This window comes from Platalea leucorodia (assembly GCF_965183815.1).
Source record: "Platalea leucorodia genome assembly, chromosome: 3".
Taxonomy (NCBI): domain Eukaryota; kingdom Metazoa; phylum Chordata; class Aves; order Pelecaniformes; family Threskiornithidae; genus Platalea; species Platalea leucorodia.
Window position 1 is genome coordinate 27670377 of NC_138825.1, and position 19737 is coordinate 27690113.

The 19737-nt window shown below is 35.4% G+C and overlaps 1 protein-coding gene across 3 annotated transcripts in view; it reads left to right on the top strand.

Annotated features, from left to right (window-relative positions):
- Window positions 1-19737, top strand: part of UBR2 (ubiquitin protein ligase E3 component n-recognin 2) — a 58945-nt gene that overhangs the window by 31449 nt on the left and 7759 nt on the right. For all 3 annotated transcript variants that reach the window (XM_082307558.1, XM_082307557.1, XM_082307559.1), the window contains exons 19-41: window positions 1126-1248; window positions 1631-1694; window positions 2006-2130; window positions 3438-3490; window positions 3709-3811; window positions 4389-4437; window positions 4813-4967; window positions 6916-7018; window positions 7759-7868; window positions 8082-8162; window positions 8927-9108; window positions 9820-10019; window positions 10884-10977; window positions 12457-12618; window positions 12977-13074; window positions 13663-13735; window positions 14556-14704; window positions 14801-14856; window positions 15289-15385; window positions 17539-17606; window positions 18086-18221; window positions 18856-18946; window positions 19476-19606. In XM_082307558.1, coding sequence (XP_082163684.1) covers window positions 1126-1248; window positions 1631-1694; window positions 2006-2130; window positions 3438-3490; window positions 3709-3811; window positions 4389-4437; window positions 4813-4967; window positions 6916-7018; window positions 7759-7868; window positions 8082-8162; window positions 8927-9108; window positions 9820-10019; window positions 10884-10977; window positions 12457-12618; window positions 12977-13074; window positions 13663-13735; window positions 14556-14704; window positions 14801-14856; window positions 15289-15385; window positions 17539-17606; window positions 18086-18221; window positions 18856-18946; window positions 19476-19606 — 2503 coding nt within the window. The remainder of the gene's footprint in view (window positions 1-1125; window positions 1249-1630; window positions 1695-2005; window positions 2131-3437; window positions 3491-3708; window positions 3812-4388; window positions 4438-4812; window positions 4968-6915; window positions 7019-7758; window positions 7869-8081; window positions 8163-8926; window positions 9109-9819; window positions 10020-10883; window positions 10978-12456; window positions 12619-12976; window positions 13075-13662; window positions 13736-14555; window positions 14705-14800; window positions 14857-15288; window positions 15386-17538; window positions 17607-18085; window positions 18222-18855; window positions 18947-19475; window positions 19607-19737) is intronic.

Here is a 19737-nt window from a genome sequence, read left to right on the forward strand (position 1 = left end):
GTGTAACACATACGTAATGCTACATCTTCAAGAATGTAATATTTTAACTAATGGATTGTGCCATACTGGCAGTTGTGTGAGTCTGCAGGTCTTCAGTAATGTACTCAATGTGTGTGTTGCCTCTTCTCCCTCCCTTCAAAGCTGGCATCTAAAATGCTGGCTAGAAAGTGGAACTAGTTTGTGATTTTTTTTTTTTCCTTCAGAAGAGATTTTACAAATCTGGCAGTCTACTTAGCTTTGACATAGAGAGGTCTGATGCATTGCTTCTACGCTGAGAGTGACGAAAGCTAAAATTTGCAGCTCTGCATGTGTAGGTCACCTAGACAGCAAAATCTTTTCTTGGAAATTCCCTCAAATCTTACCTAGAGTTAGCAATACCCAATATGACGCATATGTCCTGAGTTCTGTTTTCAGACATATTTCCTTGAGGCTTGATCTGCCCCTAATTTTTAATGATCACCTACAGCTGCCCATTCGGATAGATATCCTTCAGTTTTGTTGGAAATTATTCTGTCTTAAAGATGGTCCCATTAGCAATAGTAAGCCAACAACAAATATTTATAATTGGCTGACTTAGATACGTTGTTTAATAAACAGAAAAAACTTTGTGTGGTAGTTTTCAGAAATGGAAGTAAATGTTTGTGGCTACATTGAAACATTAGTACTGTTCTTTCCCAGAAGGTTTGGGAAGTCTTGCTGAAGTCTTCAGTTTTGAGGATTGGAATTTGTTTTTAAAATCTTTATGCGCTATATACTAAGTGATATTATGCCTTCTAAAAGGTGCACCAGCAGGAACAGGATTGTAAAGACAAAACCAACCAACCAAAAGTCTTTAATTGAATTTTATTTAGACTATTTGAGATAGAAGGAATAACCCAGAATATTTTACACTTAAAAGGGCATTAGAAATTATTGATAAAACATAGGATCCTGCTTTTCAAACGTGCTGTCACTTGTGTTGTAGGAGTCCTAAGAGAGTAAACTTAAGTAATTAAATCTTCATGCCCAGGATAGAAAGAGGAATGGATTTCATAAAGAATGTACTGTGAACATGGTATATAAATACGCACACATGCTGTAATAACACCCAATCTATTTTCTGTTTATAATTTTTTTCTTTAATAGACAGGTGTGTCTATGATGGATCCAAATCACTTCTTGATGATAATGCTGAGTCGCTTTGAACTTTACCAGATATTTAGTACTCCAGACTATGGCAAAAGATTTAGCACAGAAAATACTAACAAGGTATTTTATGTACTACTGCAATAGAAAATCTGCAATTTTGTTTTCAAAAGTGTACCAGATGCTGTTGTGCCAACACTGTGCAATTTGTTGATAAAAAACCAAAACCTATCCTATTTTAATTTAGTTTGACCAGTTTGAAATATGCATAAATATTTTTACCTGTCAAACTGGTAAATGTCAGAAACTGATGCATAATTTTTGCATTGTTTAAGAGTTTAAGGCAGTTGTGATTGCATTTCAGCATAGCTTAATTTGGGAGTGCTAAGGGTGAAAACAGGCAATGTTTTGAAGCATCAAAAAAATATTTTCAGCATATGGAATAATTTTTTTACCCTTAATTGAAAAATGTAAATTCTTTTTTTGTTTGTTTATTTTAATTCAGGATGTTGTTCAACAAAATAACACTCTTATAGAAGAGATGCTGTACCTCATTATAATGATTGTTGGTAAGTTCAAAATACATTTGCTTAATTTTAAAATTTAGTCTATTTAATGGTCTGGAATGAGCATTTTTCATTATCATCTCAAGTTCAGTTCTATTTTGAACTTCCTGTAGATATGACTTCTTTCCTAGGAGAAACGTAGGAGAAAGGCCTTGAAACTAGCTTAAATTAACATAATGAATTTTTGAACACTGGTGGGTGAACACAAGATTTCACAGAAGAGACTTATTTTCCAGTCGTTTGCTTTAAGTTACAAAAGAAGACAGACATGTTTAGAATCCTAAAAAAAAAAAAGTTATATTTCATTTTTACAGGCGAAAGATTCACTCCTGGAATAGGACAGGTAAATGCAACAGATGAAATCAAACGAGAGATCATCCATCAGTTGAGCATCAGGCCAATGGCTCACAGTGAATTGGTAAAGGCATTACCTGAAGATGTAAGTAACTTGGAAGGAAAAAAAAAAAAAGGCAACTTCAACTTTATAAGGCTGATTGCTGAAAATTTTTCTTATGCAAGTTTCTGCCACTTAATATGGAATGGGAGCAGCATGATTATGCTAAGAGTAAGGTTAGCATGAGTACAGATTAATAGTTGTCATGGAGAAGGTAGGAAAGAGCTATAGAAGAAGAAACAACATATGAAAGAGGCAGGGGCCTGAGAGCTTCTTCAGCTTTTTTCTCTTTTTAATACTGTTTCTTATCAGGCCATCTGGCCAGCGGTCTCTGCAGTCTGCTTGTAAACCCTGAATAGACATATCGAAGTGGGTTGTCAGAGCTATCCAGAAATATGAGCTGTTATATTTTAAAGCCTAACAATAATTGAAAAGACATGGAATCAGACACAGTATAATGACTTGTGTAACATAAATGCTTCATTTGCATGGACAGAAGTATTTATCTGAATTCTGGTATGAGTGGTTTTGTAGGATAGCAAATCTTAAGTTTTTTTTTTTTTTTTAGAATATTTTTGAAGTAATCTTTTAAACATGATTTCTGAAGGCAGTCAAAATTCAGAAGTTAATCTTTTACTATATTGGTAGTATTTTTAATGATAAATTCTGAAATATTTTTCATTGTTCTAAGTATTTTAAACTTAAACAATTTAAAAATCAAATTTTAGCGTAGCATTGTAATTTTTTACAAAATATTTTAGGGTTGGGTGAAAGAGCAAACTAGGATTTAAGCTAGAGTTCTAAATTGTCATGTCAGTCTTAAATACATTTTCCCTGGCCTTTTAACTGCTGTGAATATGTATTGCAGGAAGGGGATGGGAATGTTAAAAGGTAATTTGTGTATGAAGTAGTGTTACATATTTGAGTTGATTTCTTCTGCTCCATTTTGTGGTTGTTTTACCTTTTTTCAGTGACTTGTCTTTTTAGCTTTGCTATATTTATTTCATTTTAAAGGCCTAGAAACCAGAAATACTGACTGTATATTCCTAAGATAGGCTGAGTAAGCTAACTTAGAGTTTTCTTCTGTTACTGTTACATCCAAGTTGATTATGATAAGGAAAAACAGTAAAAATTAAGCACTTAAAATGGCATGATTTTTTAAAAATACTTCTTGCAGACATGGTATTCTTGAATGTATTTTCATGTTATGTGCTTCAGCGTTCTCTTGAGAGCCGGAAAAATTACTTTGTACTACATTTTTTTTGCATGCTTATCTAGTATTGTATGATATTCGAATGTGTTTAATCCAAGAACTACAGTAACACACTGTCTTGCCTTTTCACTCAACATAGGAGAACAGAGAGACAGGAATGGAAAGTGTGATTGAAGAAGTAGCCTGCTTCAAGTATGTTTCCCTTTATTTTAACATGTCAACTTTACAAATGGAATATCTAAATTAGTGAAAATGAGAGAATAGAAGAAAGGGGGCTGGGTCATGGTGTTTTCCTATGGCTTTATTTTGTTACTTATTTGATTTCTAGAATGCTGTTCTAGTTAACCATTTATGCTCAGATGTTAATAACCAATGAACATAAGTTTTTATATATTTTTCTTTTTTTGTAGGAAACCTGGATTAACAGGCAGAGGGCTCTATGAACTAAAACCAGAATGTGCCAAGAACTTCAATCTGTATTTCTATCACTTTTCAAGGGCAGAGCAATCAAAGGTAACTAGTAACTTAACTTTCTGTTTTTTATTTTGTGTCTTTTTTGGTTTATTTTTTTCCAAAGCTTTACTCTGTGAAGAAGTATTATCAGCTGGTTAGAAGTTAACTTTTAAAAGTTAACTGATTTGAGAATGTTGACAAAATTTGCCTAAGATTTTGCAGTGATTTCTGTGCCACGGGATCCTGTGCCCTATACGGAGCTGTGGAAATCAGTGGGGCTTCAGAAGCTTGTCTGTGGGTTCTGTTAGGTCTTATTTTAGTGAAAGTATTTGAACAGTCTGTATTTTCACTTACCTTTATGGAAATTACCATTTTAGCTCAGACTTGTCTTACAGTTTTATGCTAGAAAAAGAATCCAGGCTGGCTCAAGTTGAAAGATTCATTTTGAAGATGCAGGCCCTACTTTACAAGTAGAATGTAAGACAAACTGAAAAGACGTGGAAGCTTTCTTGTTTTATTTAAGGCTGGGAAAAAGGGGGGAAAAAACAGAAACAGTGTAATAAAAAGTATGAATGCTTTTTTGAGTTTTATATTTGTACAGGTTTTGAGTAATGTTGGCATCTGTCTTCTATTTCAGGCAGAGGAAGCACAAAGAAAGCTGAAAAGACAGAACAGAGAAGATACAGGTATTTCTCTTTGAGAGAAGATGGGAGAAGAGGGAAGAGCCTATCAAACTGTATTGCCCTGACACTTAGACTAACATCCTGCTGTTGGGCTAGCCAGAAATTGGTGAAAATGTAGCAGTTTCCCATATGTCTCCCTGGTTATAGACAGGAATCTGATCCATCATGGGACCAGCCTTCTGAAAGGCTTATTCCTTTGGCTTTTCTGTTACACGCAAGCCATGTTGAATGTTACAACCCGTTCCCTGTAATACTGTTTATCAAGCAACTGTGTACTGTCCTGGCTTACTGTTCAGCTGTTTGAAAATCAAGCATTTTATATGGGTGTTGCAAATTTTAGGGATGCTGACATGTCAAACACACAAATTTCCCTTTCAGCACTTCCACCACCAGCTCTTCCTCCTTTCTGCCCACTTTTTGCAAGTCTGGTTAATATTCTGCAGTCTGATGTCATGCTGTGCATTATGGGAACTATACTGCAGTGGGCAGTAGAACACAATGGCTATGCCTGGTCGGAGTCCATGCTGCAAAGGGTATGTTAAAATTATGCTTATGCTACAGGAAGGAATATATATTTTAGCATTTTAACATGAGTTTATAGATTTGGGTTGTTTACTTCATATCTAATATATCCAGAATACTCTGAGAAACAAATGGTGTTTTCCAGTATACAAGACTAGGGAAACCGCTCTGCCTCCGATGCAATTTATTTTTAAAAGTGAATGGAAGGCAGAGGTAAATTTCTAATGGGATGCACATGAGAGGGAAGAATTCTGCTTGAATCAGTTGAAATCACTAGTGTTTATTGTGGTAGAGAACCAGTTTATCTGAGTTGTTGCATATTAGGTAAAGCACGTTTACTTTTTCTTGATGTTCCTTTTGCTTATTTTCAGTTCAGGTTAAATAACTTCAGTAAAAATCATAAAAGTACAGAAAAGAATTTTCTGACTTGAAAATGTATCAGCTTTGGGAAACTCAACCGAGCTGTTTGTTCCTCACTATTTATAATGATCTTTAGAAACCTGGAGGGTTACTGTAGATTTTGTTGTCCATGATGGTAGTTTTGTGGGGTGTGCAGAGATAAGTGCTGAACTGCCATCAAAAGGCTATTCGTATTGGTCAGGGCTGTTGGTTTAGTGTCCAAACCCAAACTTTTTAAAAATATTGATGGATTTTTAGATAACATTTTGAAATAAAACCCCAGCTCTGAAACAGAGTATTGATTTTTTTTTTTGACATTCAGTCTTACTGAGTGTGTATTACCTTTTATAGCTAAGTTTAACATAAGCAATTCTGTATAACACAAAAAAAAGTTGAAAATTGAACAATATATCAGTATTATAAATCACAACAAAAGTTGAAGAATGTAGCTACGTTTAGGTAATGTGAGAATGCTAGACTTTGGAATAACTATGTAGAATAAGATTTTATTTTTATTTTTTTGAAATAGAACTAAAGCACGCTCAGCTGTATGAGTACCTCTGTGGTGTTCTCCAAAACGTGAGATTCATTAGGGACCTATCTCTTGCTCAGAAACAGTGCTTTGTGTTCACTGGTGCCATGCAGTTGGACTGCATCTTTCCCAAGTTAACCGTTCTCGTCTTGGAAACACCACGTAAAGGTTGATATGAGGCATCTGGAAGAGGTGGCCTATACCTGATAAGACCTGGTTAGGTAGATGTGATAGGCTGAGGAAAAATCAACTTACTTATTAAAACAAATATAAAAACCTTCGAGACTTAAATGAGGTTTTACCACTTTTTCTATAGATACTTTAGTTATCTTAGACTGTTGCATTCCAGTTCTGCTACAGATTTTTCTGGTGATTATCCTTTCCTTACACACGTTTCAGTGTTGATTCCAGGCGTTCAGTAATGCTTTTTGTCTAGAGCATCCTGGCAATTTGTATGAGGTGGCAAAAGTGATTGATTCAGCATGACAGAATTCACCACCAAGACTGAAATATTTCAGGTTTAAAATGCCATGCACTATTTTAGTGCCAAATAGGGTAATTTCAATTTTTAAATTCAAGGAAATTACAGCTTTTTACTGACCTAAAAGTTAACGTTATTTTAAAATGTGTTTCTAGAGTGTTAAAATAAATTTAGTTTAATAATTCTAACTTTTTGTCAGTTAAATTTTGTATGTAAAAAGGATTTAAAGTGCACATCATGCTTCTGTCCAAAGATTTGTGATAATAACATGCAATTGCTAGGGAGAAAGCTAAGAAGCGCTGACCTCTCGCTCACTAGACAGGACAGCAAACAAAAAGATACAAGTGGTATAATGCGTTTTTTATCTGGCAAAGTTTCAAGAATTTGTAAACAAACATTGTTACTCCTGTGTAATGTAGCTTTGGAATTACATATATAGAAATAACTTAAAATATATTCTTATTATATAATTTTATTGTATGACTTCCTTGTCTCTTAATGAATTACCCAAACTATATAAAGAGGTTATATGAATTATTTTACCTAGGTTTTGCATTTGCTTGGAATGGCACTACAAGAAGAAAAACAACATCTGGAGAATCTCAGTGAGGAGAATGTTGTAACATTTACCTTCACTCAGAAAATATCAAGTATGCCTTTCTTTTCAAATGTATAGCAAACTTTAAATAACGGAAAATGCCAGTAGCCCATATTTCATTCTTCTGAAACAGTATTTAGCAGAAGAGTGTATTTGTTTATCCATCAACGTTTTACCACGTTGCCTATATGTGTGTGCTTTACGTATGTGTAGATTCTATGATAGTAGCAATAGTAAAGACTTTTTCTAGAGCAGAAATCCAGAAGTAGAATAATTCCCAGTAAATCTGATTATTAATAATCTTTACGTAGCATCTCAACATGCTGTATAAGATCAGATGCTATAATTGCAAAAACTGCAGTTGACGTCTTAAATGGTCTTTTAATCTTGACTCTTCTTTGCATCTTCTGACTAGTGCCTCTAGTTTTGCTAAGACATGAAAGTTGCTAAGACTCTTCCATTTAGAATATTGGAAGTTCTACATGGCAGCTCCCAAGATGAAAACAACCAGGGAGCACATACAGTGCATTTATCTTGTAAGAAAATATAGTCAGTGAGCAAGACTTTTAAGACTATTTCCTCTAACTTTTCAGGATTTAGAGGGTATTTGTGAAAATGTTTGCGGAGGGGGGAATCAAAGTTACATGTTGTGCCTATTTGTTGAAGGAATTCTTCAGCTGCTGAACATATGAGTGTTGGGTTTTGTTTTGTGTTGTTTTTAATGTTAGTGAATGATTAGTTTGTCAGGTAACAGTACAATCGATTGTCATCACATTTTTTTTTTTTCCTCAGGACCAGGAGATGCACCCAATAATTCCCCTAGTATACTAGCTATGCTAGAAACGCTGCAAAATGCACCTCATCTGGAAGTGCACAAGGACATGATCAGATGGATATTGAAGGTAAATCTATTTTATGTAACTGCTGAAAATCACAGAAAGATTTTTGAAACTTTCCTAATTATATTGTGATGATTTCCCTATTTCCCATGTTGATTTGTTGTACCTACTTTTTTTTTCTTCTGGAATCCAACATTATGCATTAGCTGGCCAGCATTATAGTATACACAGTTATATTCACATGTCACAAACAAATTGTTGTTTTTTTTCTTTCAGACTTTTAATACTATTAAGAAACTAAGAGAAAGCTCTTCTACAAGTCCTGTGGCCGAGACAGAGGGAAATATTATGGAGGAGGTAAAAGCAAGCTATAACAGTTAGCTGATCTGGAACAGGTCTGGGTTGTGACTAGCAAAAGGCTATATTTCTAATTGCAGCTCTAAATCAAAGATGGGAAACATCAGTGATTTCTGAAGTTCTGTCTCACAGCTTATAGATCAAACCCATTTGTTTGAAAGACTGATTGGGAGAGTCCCTGGACTATTTTTCTTTGCTTTATATATTGTAGTCTCCAAATCTTTTGCAAGTTCATTCCCTAGAACTGTTTGTAGTACTGATCACAGCGTTTAATGATTCTTCTCATCCCATAATTTCAGACTCCTTGGAAAGTTGTTAAAAGAAATGGTATCTATGTATTTTTACTGTGCAGGTCATTCCAGATAAGCTCTGCTGATTGGTGTAGCTCAACATGACATTCGAGGTACTACACAAAGACCTTGGAGCACTGTGGTGCATTTAGGAATACAGCTAGTTTGGAGGAAGAGCAGCACTAGAGATGAGACCTGTCACTCACTTACCTTTTTATCTTATGAATGCTCAAAGGGAAGAGAAATACAAAATACAGTTAAAGGTTGAGGGGGAGAGGTACCCTTCTGGATCTGCACTGAACATGAACTGACAAAAAAAGGGCACAAAATAACTTTTTGGTAGACTTTTCTTTTGTCTTTTTATGAGATTTTCATTGTTTGGAGGTTAGTACATGTTACACATAGCAGTAGCTAAAATACATTGTCCGATGTAACAAGATTTTAAATATGACTGAGCAAACAATACAATTTCAGAGTTCACGTGATAAAGACAAAGCTGAAAGGAAGCGAAAAGCTGAGATTGCCAGACTGCGCAGGGAGAAGATCATGGCCCAGATGTCTGAGATGCAACGGCATTTCATTAATGAAAACAAAGAACTGTTTCAGCAAACTTTGGAGGAGCTAGATACTTCGACTTCCGGACTACATGCAAATAGGTAAAGGAATATAATTTAATTTTTTTCCCTTTAACTTTTACATCAGATTGCACTGTTGTTACCGCTTAAAGAAGTGCTTTTTTTAGTCTTGATGGAAAACTATTCATAAGTTTTTTTTTTTTGAGACCAAAAAAGCAGCAGTAAATGGAATGCTTTCCTCCCCCTTTCTGTCCAGATGATGGGATAAATATTGATTCCTCCCTTGTCCCATCCTCTTAGTGCTCAACATAAACAGACAAATAATTTTTTGTATAAAATCATCCAGTAAATTGTTAATAATATGGAAGAGACTATGCTATTAACCATAGTAAATTGGAAAAAGCTAATTATGTGTCTGTTGAGGATCTGGAAGAAAATCTGCTTGTAGCTGGAAATACAAATTGAAGCATGCTAATGATTTTGTGGGGAAGTGGAGAGCGTTTTCAGAATTTATGTCAGGCACTTAAGGGATGGTGGTGATGGAGAGTTGCAGATACAGTTTCTATGTTAAACTGGAGTGGGTAATACTATTGGGAGGGCATGAATTTTTCCTGTAAAATATGTTCTATTTCTGGGGACATAGGAATTGTTGTATAAATGCCAAAACTATTTTTTGTCGGAGAGCATTTGTCATAAAGCTAGAAAGCTCATTAATCACACTTAAATCATGATCTGATTTGTAATGGTTTTTTTTCAAATAATTTGCTCACTGGTGTTCTTTGAATATTCTAGCCCTGTAATTTCAGATGCAAAACTCACAGCCTTGGGACCAGAGCAAACTAGAGTAGCTGAACACAGACAGGTTGTTATGTGTATATTGTGTCAGGAGGAGCAAGAAGTTAAAGTGGACAGCAGGGCTATGGTCTTGGCAGCATTTATTCAGCGATCAACTGTGTTGTCTAAAAATAGAAACAAAATTATTCCAGACCCTGGTAAGTAAATTTCGTAGTTGTCTTTAATATTAATGAATGTTGGAGTCACTGTAACAACTGCATGCTTTCTTTTGAGACAGTAGCATCACTTTTTTTATGTTAACTGTGAAAGACTTCATTGTAATCAGTGGCAAAACTCCCATATTTTTCGTGAGGTAGAAATGTGTGCTCTAAATAATGTAAAATCTCTGCAAAGCATTATCTAAATGTTCTGCCAGCCACTGATGACAAATTATTTGTAAATATTAAAACCTCTTTAAAATCAGAAGTGTTTGTTCTTAACCTATGCCCGTAACATTAGAGAGAGAGGAGGTGTTGATGTAGTGCTGTAAAAGCACAAGATACTCATTTCCTTCCTCTAGGTTATATGACCTGAAATGCCTCTTAGCAATAATAAAACATGCTTGGATTTAGGTAACTTTGTGAAACAGATCACAGTGATCAGTGGCATTGCTACAAAGGTTTCTCTGGATTCTGTATATGTAAACACATAGAAAATTTCTACACTGAATCATTTTGCACTCTCACTCTGAAGATTAATGTTCTTAGACTCATTGTTTAATGGTACTGAACCACCAAAACTGCAGGTAGATCTTGGGGACTTTTACCAGGGCCCAACACCTCAGAAAGCTTGGTTTGAAGTCTACGTACAGTATATACACTCAAAACAAAATGACATGATACTTGTAAATGATCTAAACAGTTTAAGTTGTTGTGGATTAGCAATACGTTTTATGCTTCATCAAATGAGTTATACTTTTGTAATAGAGTTTAATAACACCACAAATGTGGTAACATTTATCTGCAGTTAAGTCTTTTGATAAATGTTTATTTCAAAGTTGTTTTGTTTTATTTTAAATACAGAAAAGTATGACCCATTATTCATGCACCCAGATCTGTCATGTGGAACACACACGGGTAGTTGTGGACATATTATGCACGCTCATTGTTGGCAAAGGTAAAAAGCTATATTTAAGTTTTTAGTCCAAATAACATGTCATGCCATCAGTTTGCCTAATGGCACTAATTTTAATGGCAAAAATACTACCACGTAGTAAACTAAAAAAGAAATGTCATGAAGCGATTAAAACAGCTTTCTGTTGGGGGGAACAAAAGGTAGAAATCATTATGATAACTACTGGAAACATGTGCAAAATAATTTTCATTTACTATCTGTCATCTTGGTAAAGAAGAATCCAAAGCCACACATGGCAGCTTTCATTTCGCTTTAGTTGTTTATCCCTATGCATAATCCTCTGTGGCGCACATATATCTGAACACTGAAGCTCAGATTTTTGTTTTTGTTGGGTTTTTTTGGTTGGGTTTTTTTTTTTTTTTTACAGTTTAGTAATAGACATATTCCTGCTGCTTCTTGTGCTCTCTACTGAAGTCTTAAATGACGGTGCATTCCTTGCACTCTTAATTCTTCCATCATGTAAACTTAAAGTAGAAACATCTGCAACCTACTTCGAGTTCATCTTCAACATGCACTCAATTTTATCCCTTCTTCTTAGGTTTTTTATATAACATTTCTCATTTATTTTTATTCTTTGATTTTTGGAGGGGGGTAAACGTGCTTAGTGCTATGTGGTGCCAATGGTGTGACGAAGGCAAACAATTCAAGCCTCTGACTTTTGATTAGGCCCTTGCGTTGGTCCTTGGCATGGCTCCTGAAGTGCCTGGTTTCAGATTCTGCCTTGTGTGTGAAGGCTGTTAGGAACTCCCAGAGATTCTGTGGCCATAGCCACGCAATGATCCTCATGCAGGTTTCATTTGTGGTCTTTGATATCACTGCTCACTGAAGATGTGTTCTTCATCTTCTTGTGTAGCTCATGTACAGTCCAGTGTGGTTGCCATTAACTCCTGGAAATGTCCTTAGAAGCCTGTATTCAGACCATTTTTGGGTCATCGGGCACGCTCTAAACCATCCCAGAGGTTTCTGGTGTAGCAGTTATGTTTAGCAACGCAGTGAATTCAGTTCCTTATCATATAGGATTCGGAGATCAGCCACCAGTTTTTCCAGTGGCTGCTCTGTTGTGGCCTGTAATGGAATATGCACATGGATAATGCTCATGGCACCTCCCTTAAAATTTTATGTAAAAACTGAAGAATTTTTTTTTTTAATCCTTCAATATTCTGTCTACCTTTCCCCCTCAGCTTTTTTTTCCTAGATGGAAATTGCTAAAGTTCAGACTTAAATGTGATTTTGACAGCTCCATGAACTTCAGCATTTTTGGGGTATTTTGGCTGCAAAAAAATGGGGATAGCCTGCAGTTAGTAATACTTCATCAGTCAGAGGGTAGAGCTTTTTCCTTCAGATAGTACTCTTACATATATCTGGGAAAAGGCAAAACAGCATCTTCATGATAATTCATTAATTTATATGTTAAAGTAATGTTTTAATAATTTGTCATTAATATCTCGCTCTTTTCTAAAGGTATTTTGATGCTGTCCAAGCGAAAGAGCAACGAAGACAACAAAGATTACGAGTACACACAAGTTACGATGTAGAAAATGGTGAATTCCTTTGTCCACTTTGTGAATGTTTAAGCAACACTGTTATTCCTCTGCTTCCTCCATCAAGAGTTTTGTTTAACAGGTCTGTTTGCTTTATAAATGTCCTTGATAAATGTAAAAACAAAATCCCAAATAAGCCACACCCCAAAAACCCCTTTCAAAATATTTATTATCTTCTGTTTTGATAATCTCAAATGGATTGCCTGCCTGCCTATTTTGGTTTATGGACCTTCCTTGGTTATCATATAGTATGGAATTTAGAGTATGAAAGGACAGTGAAGGACCTGCAGGAAAAGAACTGAAGATAGAGAAATATGTGGGCAACAGAGAAGGAGCCTGTTGAGAAACAGAAGAACATGGAATGCCTATGAAATACTAATTCTGTATATAGTTTGTTCTTAACTGATGTGTGTATTCTGTTTATGTATATTTTTGGACAGGTTAGACTTTTCAGGCCAACCAAACCTATCTCAGTGGATCAAAACAATATCTCAGCAGATAAAAGCACTGTATTTACTTCGAGACGAAGACTCTGCAAGTAAGTCTGAAGAAACGTGTATATTTGTATGTGAAAATCAGAATCGTTAAGGTTGGAAAAGACCCTTAAGATCACCGAGTCCAACCGTTAACCTAGCACTGCCAAGTCCACCACTAAACCATGTCCCTAAGTGCCACGTCTACCCGTCTTTGAAATACCTCCAGGGATGGAGACTCAACCACTTCCCTGGGCAGCCTGTTCCAGTGCCTGACCACCCTTTCAGTGAAAAAGTTTTTCCTCATATCCAACCTAAACTTCCCTTGGCGCAGCTTGAGGCCGTTTCCTCTCGTCCTATCACTTGTTACTAGGGAGAAGAGACCGACCCCCACCTCGCTACAACCCCCTTTCAGGTAGTTGTAGAGAGCGATAAGGTCTCCCCTCAGCCTCCTCTTCTCCAAACTAAACCACCCAGTTCAGGAAAAAGACGAAGTATTATGGTTCTACCACAGTAGCATTGACAGATGGTGGCAAAAGTGGCAAGAGAAGCTTGGATTTTCAGTTTCTGGTGATGTGCTCCTGCACCTTTTTATAATGTAAAAATTATGTATATGTGAATTACTGGTGTTTTATTATTTCTTGTTTGTACAGGCAATTCTGGTAATTCAGAAAAAATGCATCAGCTACAATTACCTGAAGGATTTAGACCAGATTTCAAGCCGAAGTATGTATTTACATCTTAATAAATCATTAAAACTTCATCATGAAATGGTAACATGAAAATAGAATGTGACTTCTGTGCTATAAGGTCTCACTAATTAAGGCAAAAATATGAATTTTGCCTTCATTAGAAAAGTTGATCCTATTATTATGATGGTATTGAAGTCCAACCCACAAGTAGTAAATAATGCAGTAGAATTTCAGAGGCGGATGTGATGTGTGGATGTGTAGAGAAGACGCTGCTGTTGTATAAATTTGAACGTCAGGATTAAGCTGTCTTTCCCTATTGCTTGTAACTGGATGAAGGACTCGTCATTATAGCTCAGCACCACAAGTAAAACATCAAGAAAGACTATGAAATGGCGAGTATGTTAATATGTAATTTCAGCTACGATGGTATGTTTGTATTTGAGTCTACCCCTTCTTCACCTGGGGAGAAAGTAATGAAATTCATTACATGGTGCAGACATTTATCTGCCAGCTGCACACAAAAATGCAAGACACCTATCCCAGCTGATGACAGATTTTGCCATCAGTCATACGCAGTTCTTTTAATTTAGTCTTAACTATATTACCTTTGAAGACTGGATATTCTTAATGCTAAAAAATGAGATTGGCTCCAATCAAATAATCAAAAAATAATTGGGAGCGTATCTTTCACAGAAAAGATGTTACAGAACGCCAGATCCAAAGAAAGACACTGGAGTTCTCACTTAAATTTTAAAAATCCAGGTGTTCAGCTTTGGGGTGAATGCTCATCATTAAAAGTACTATACTGCTGGTGGAGAAAAAGTGAATTAGTAATACTGTTTTCTTTGTTTCAGGAATCCTTATTCTGAGAGCATAAAAGAAATGTTGACAACTTTTGGTACGGCAACATACAAAGTAGGCTTGAAGGTTCATCCAAATGAAGAAGATCCGCGTGTACCTATAATGTGCTGGGGAAGCTGTGCTTACACGATACAGACTATAGGTACTAATGTATTCATTTTGCTCCTTTATATGTGAATTTCAGAATTTAGTTAAATTCAGAGCATTGAAATATTTTGGGGTTTTGTTTTTTTTCCAGAACGAATTTTAGCTGATGAAGATAAACCATTATTTGGTCATTTACCTTGTCGACAGGTAAGGATCAAGTAGCAATTCCTCTCTGAATCAGTGGAAAAAGAGGGAATTGTGCTTCTTTAATGCAAAATACCTAAATTTTAAGTTAACGGTTATTTGGTAGTTTTATTTGTTGGATCCCACTGTTTAGTCAATCAGCATCCGAGTATTTATCTATGTAAAACTCATCTCTAGCAAAACTATTATGTTTTTTTCCTATAAATACATAGTTTAGTAAGGCCAGGGTTTCTCATGGTAACAGTCAAAATAAGAATACTGAAGGGAACTTGTATATTTGCATAAACATAAATATCTTTGTCATGTGCTTAGACACTGAAACTGCTCCCATAAACTGCAGCTGAGGGGCCTGAAAAGAATGCTGTAAGTTAAAAGACCTTTTCATGTTGAGGAACTTCGTTAACTGGCGGTGTCTCTTTTTCTTTGTTTTTAAAGGATGACTGCCTTACATCATTAACAAGATTTGCAGCAGCTCACTGGACAGTTTCATCTCTTTCGGCAGTACAGGGTCACTTTTGTACTCTCTTAGCAGGTAAGTTTACCACCTTATTCTGTTTTTTACAAAGATACAGATATAGAAGGGTGCTTACAGAATGATTGTTAGTCTTGACTACAAGAAGATTGTTTTGTATAGTGGTTTTAAGTAATAGACCAAGAGCTGGTATTTTCACATGTGTACCTATACATATTTCATCATACCGTGGGGAAAAAAAAGACATTTCTTTTGGTCTGCAGTTCCAAGATACGTTTCAAGAGAAGCATGGATATTTTGCTGTGAAGGAGTTCTGTTGATTCTTCCCAGCATTTATATTGCTGCTTTTAGAAAGGTAGCTAGAGCATAGGAGAAGGAAGCATGGGCCTTCACAAAAGAAAAGTGATACGCTGGAACTTTAAAGAGGAGGAAATAAAGATAAATGTAGTATTGAAAGGAAATAGGATATTTGCAGAGGTCTGTAATATATCTGCAAACTTCTCCGCATTTGAGAAGTAGGATCTGTGATAAGACAGGACTTATTATGTAATATATTAATTGAGAATTTTAATGAGAACAGCCAGAATGTTCCAAGGTTGAAGCATTTGCAGATACAGGTGAAAAGACTGAAGTTCAGCGTAATGCAATAATTACATGAGAGGACTATTCTGAAAGGGTATTATAAAATGGGGTCATTTTAATGTTTACAGTCAGTAGAGCAGGGATACTTGTAAAATGTATTCATATACTGAAATTACTAGTAGAATTGATACCACCTACTTCAGCAAACAGTTGGCAGCTTTATGGGGAAGAATTTAGTTGACATCAGTTTGTAGCAGTAATGACTGAGCCATTTTCTATGTCAAGCAAAAGAGAAAATGTTGCTAGATGTTTGACTGGAACTTTGTAGTATATGATGTTCTGCATGGTTTGGGTTTTCTTGAAATTGAACCTGTGTTTCTTCAGAGCTCTTCTTCCCTCCAGCTGACAGAAGCAACTGTACTGCTTCTATTTTTATGAAGGAAAAGTGTTGGTTATCTTATTTTTCAAGTCTAGGACTAAGGAAATTATTAGCCTTTGATCCGTCAGTATTCTATGAACTATTTATATATAAAGATAACTTATCGAATAAAAGTTTGGTTTTGGAAGTCCCTTGCTCTGGTCACATTTTTGATGGAAGCATTTTTTTAGACTTTTGGGTTGAGTTGTGTGGCTATATGCTTACAAAAGTAAAAGCATTTGAAATCTGAGTGGTGGTGAAATGTTTGCTAATAGAAATAGCTTCAAAAATGTCACAGATCTTCAGCTGTTAATTTTCTGGCCCGCAAGGCAGCAGTCTTCAACTGAAGTATTTTTAAGTTATTATGATGAGCTATTTTTCACTTTAGTAGCGTTTTTAAACTTGGCAGCTTAATGCTTATGGCTACATTGTAAAACTATTCTCATAGCTGCAGTTTGAACTCTTTTATTGTGAGTTAGATTTTACTGCTTGATGTAAAGAAGTTTGTAACTGTTCCTTGATTGTTGTTTTAAATACATTGTAACATTTTCAAGACACTTTATTTGTGTTTGGTTTTAGACGGAGTTTACTCTATTACTTGGGATTTATTAAGTGTGTGAATTTCTGTTGTCAGCGGGAGTGCTTTAGTTAGTACTTTGTGGTTACTGTGAATGTGGATACTACAGAGATGGAGAGACCAATACCTAGCTCTTTCTTAATTAGAGATAAAATAATGAATTTAAGACACTTTAGCAATGCATTTTGAGGCTGTAAGGCAAATGAGTTATGCGAGGCAAATTTAGGGAACCTTGTAAAGTTAAGTGGATTGCAAAAGTTTCCTTTCAACAGCTGTCCAACAGACAACAATCAGTGTTTCTGTTTAGTCACTGGTGTTTGAGCTTATTTCTCCCACTGGAAACCTAACAAATAGAAAAAGGTCACTGTGGGAGTAGTGAATGGCAGCACTTACTTTGTTATAGTTACTTTGGGTGTGTTTCATTTCAATACAGTATAGTCAAGTAGGCAAGAGTCTTTTCCAATAATGTTAACCAACTCTTGAATTCACATTTTTCCGGCCAAAACATGTACATTTGTATTTTAAGTACTTTTAAAGCATATAAACCAAGGAGATGGCTCTCATCTTGTAACTGAAATACACTAAAATCTTTTCATGTTCAATTAATAAATTTGTTTTTCTCTCTAAAATACTCAGCACTGGTGCCTAATGAAAAAAGTGGAAATCTTCCTTGCATACTTGATATTGACATGTTTCATTTATTGGTAAGTATTCCATAATACATATTAATAATGTTTTGATCCAGTAGGCACTATGTCAAAACTTCATTGGAAGCTTTCTGTTTACTCTGGGTTAGGAACCTTTCAAAATGCTCAGGTTTTTAGTATTTTTTCACTACTTAATACAATTTAAAGACCTTTTTTTCATTTCAAGTATTCTTATCTATAAATAAAAAAGGGGTAAAGTGAGGTGGGATGTATACTCTTTGGATGTTAAAAAACAAAACAAAACCCCCAAAACAACCCCCCAACAAATCACAAACAAAAAATAGCAAAAAAAAAAAAAAAAATCTAAACAAACAGACCCAAAAAAACTCCTGATAGTTAATCATTTGGCTAATTAGCTTCAAAATTAGCCTTATGAGGTATGCTGCCTTCAAAGGGTATAGTTGCAGCATGAGCAGAGAAAATGGGAAGATTCAAAAAGAAAAGAAATATACCAGCTTTCTTGTTTTCTTTTACAGGTAAGCTTGGTGCTCTCTTTCCCTGCCATACATTGTCAGGATTTTTCAGGGGTTAGTCTTGGCACTGGAGATCTTCACCTGTTTCATCTTGTCACTATGGCACACATAATACAAATTTTACTTACCTCATCAACAGGTAAGCCACTTTCTTTCAACTTCTGTTGAAATGATTCCTCAAATGTACACTTGGAAAACACTAAGGTGCTATCGGTAAATGTATGCAGTTTTCAGTTGCAAAATAAAATTGCTGGTGCTCTCTTTCAGCCCATAGAAAGTACTGATAAATTGTACTCATCAAAGTTCAGTCTTTCGTCTTTATTGCTTAGCGCTGGAGGTTTTTTGGAGCATAGCTAGTCGTGAATCCTTAGCTTTCCAGCTAACGTAACAGTGCCTAGAAGTGTTTATTGCAGAGACTTGGCTTAGGCATTGCATGATGAATAAGTTGCAGTTAGCAAAGTAAGGAATCAGTGTATCTTCTGGCAAGAGGAACTGGATAAGGTATAGTATGCCAAAATGAAAGAACTCCAAGCAAGTATATTAAGAAACCCAATCAATTGAAGAAGTAAACCAACAGCTCACCGGAGTTGACAATAGCATAAACTTAAAACATAAGATGTGCAGCAGAAAACTTTTTTCCAATACATCATATTGTAGTACAGTGGAATGTTTCACTTAGTTTTGGCCTTTTTCTCAAAACTTGAGAAATTACATTCTCGCTGTGTAAACATGTATATATGAAGTAACTTGCTTTTTATTTTGTTCTTCTTCAGAAGAGAATGGCATGGATCAAGAAAACACTAACAGTGAAGAGGAAGTAGCTGTGCTTACACTGTATAAATTTCTTTGCCAGTGTACAGGAAGGTAAAAGGAAGATCTTTTGATAAAATTTATAATATTTTCTCCCTCCTGGACTCAACTGCTGACTAGATTCTACATACTAATGCTGTCAAAGATGAGGCTTTTAACTTGGGAACTCTTGCATCTTGTTTGTTATCCACTACTTCTAGATACAATTTTCAAATAACTATTCCTATAAATTCCTCTGTGCTCATGAAGGTACCTGCTCGTGAAGATTATGCTCTGGAACAATGTTTATAGTTTGCAGATGTGTAGAATCTGGAATTGGCAATGTCTGAGTACAGAAAACTTGTTAGGATCTGAAATGTCTATGCAAAATTTTCCTTAATTTACTATCCCAGTTGGTTACATTTTTATTATTCTCTATTTAGTCGTTTTTCTTGGAATTAGCTTTGAAATAAACACTTTGCATAATGCTTGTTTCAACTGTAGTCAGTAATTTAATATGAAGTATGACTGAAGACTTACTAAATATAGCGCTCTGACTGAAATGATTAAATAAAAGCAAACTTTTTTATTGTGTTCTCTTAAGTGCCTTGAAAGAAATTTCCTCAGGCTGGCACCTGTGGAGGAATCTAAAAGCTGGAATCATGCCTTTCCTGAGATGTTCTGCTTTGTTCTTCCATTACTTAAATGGAGTCCCAGCACCCCCAGAAATTCAAGGTACTGTCTTCCTTGTACTAAATCAGCTTTTCAAAAGATACAAATGTTTATGGACAAAATAAATTACATTTGAACTCTCTTTTCTGAAGAAGCTGATTGAATGAATGTGGGTTTGTTACCAGTGCAGAATC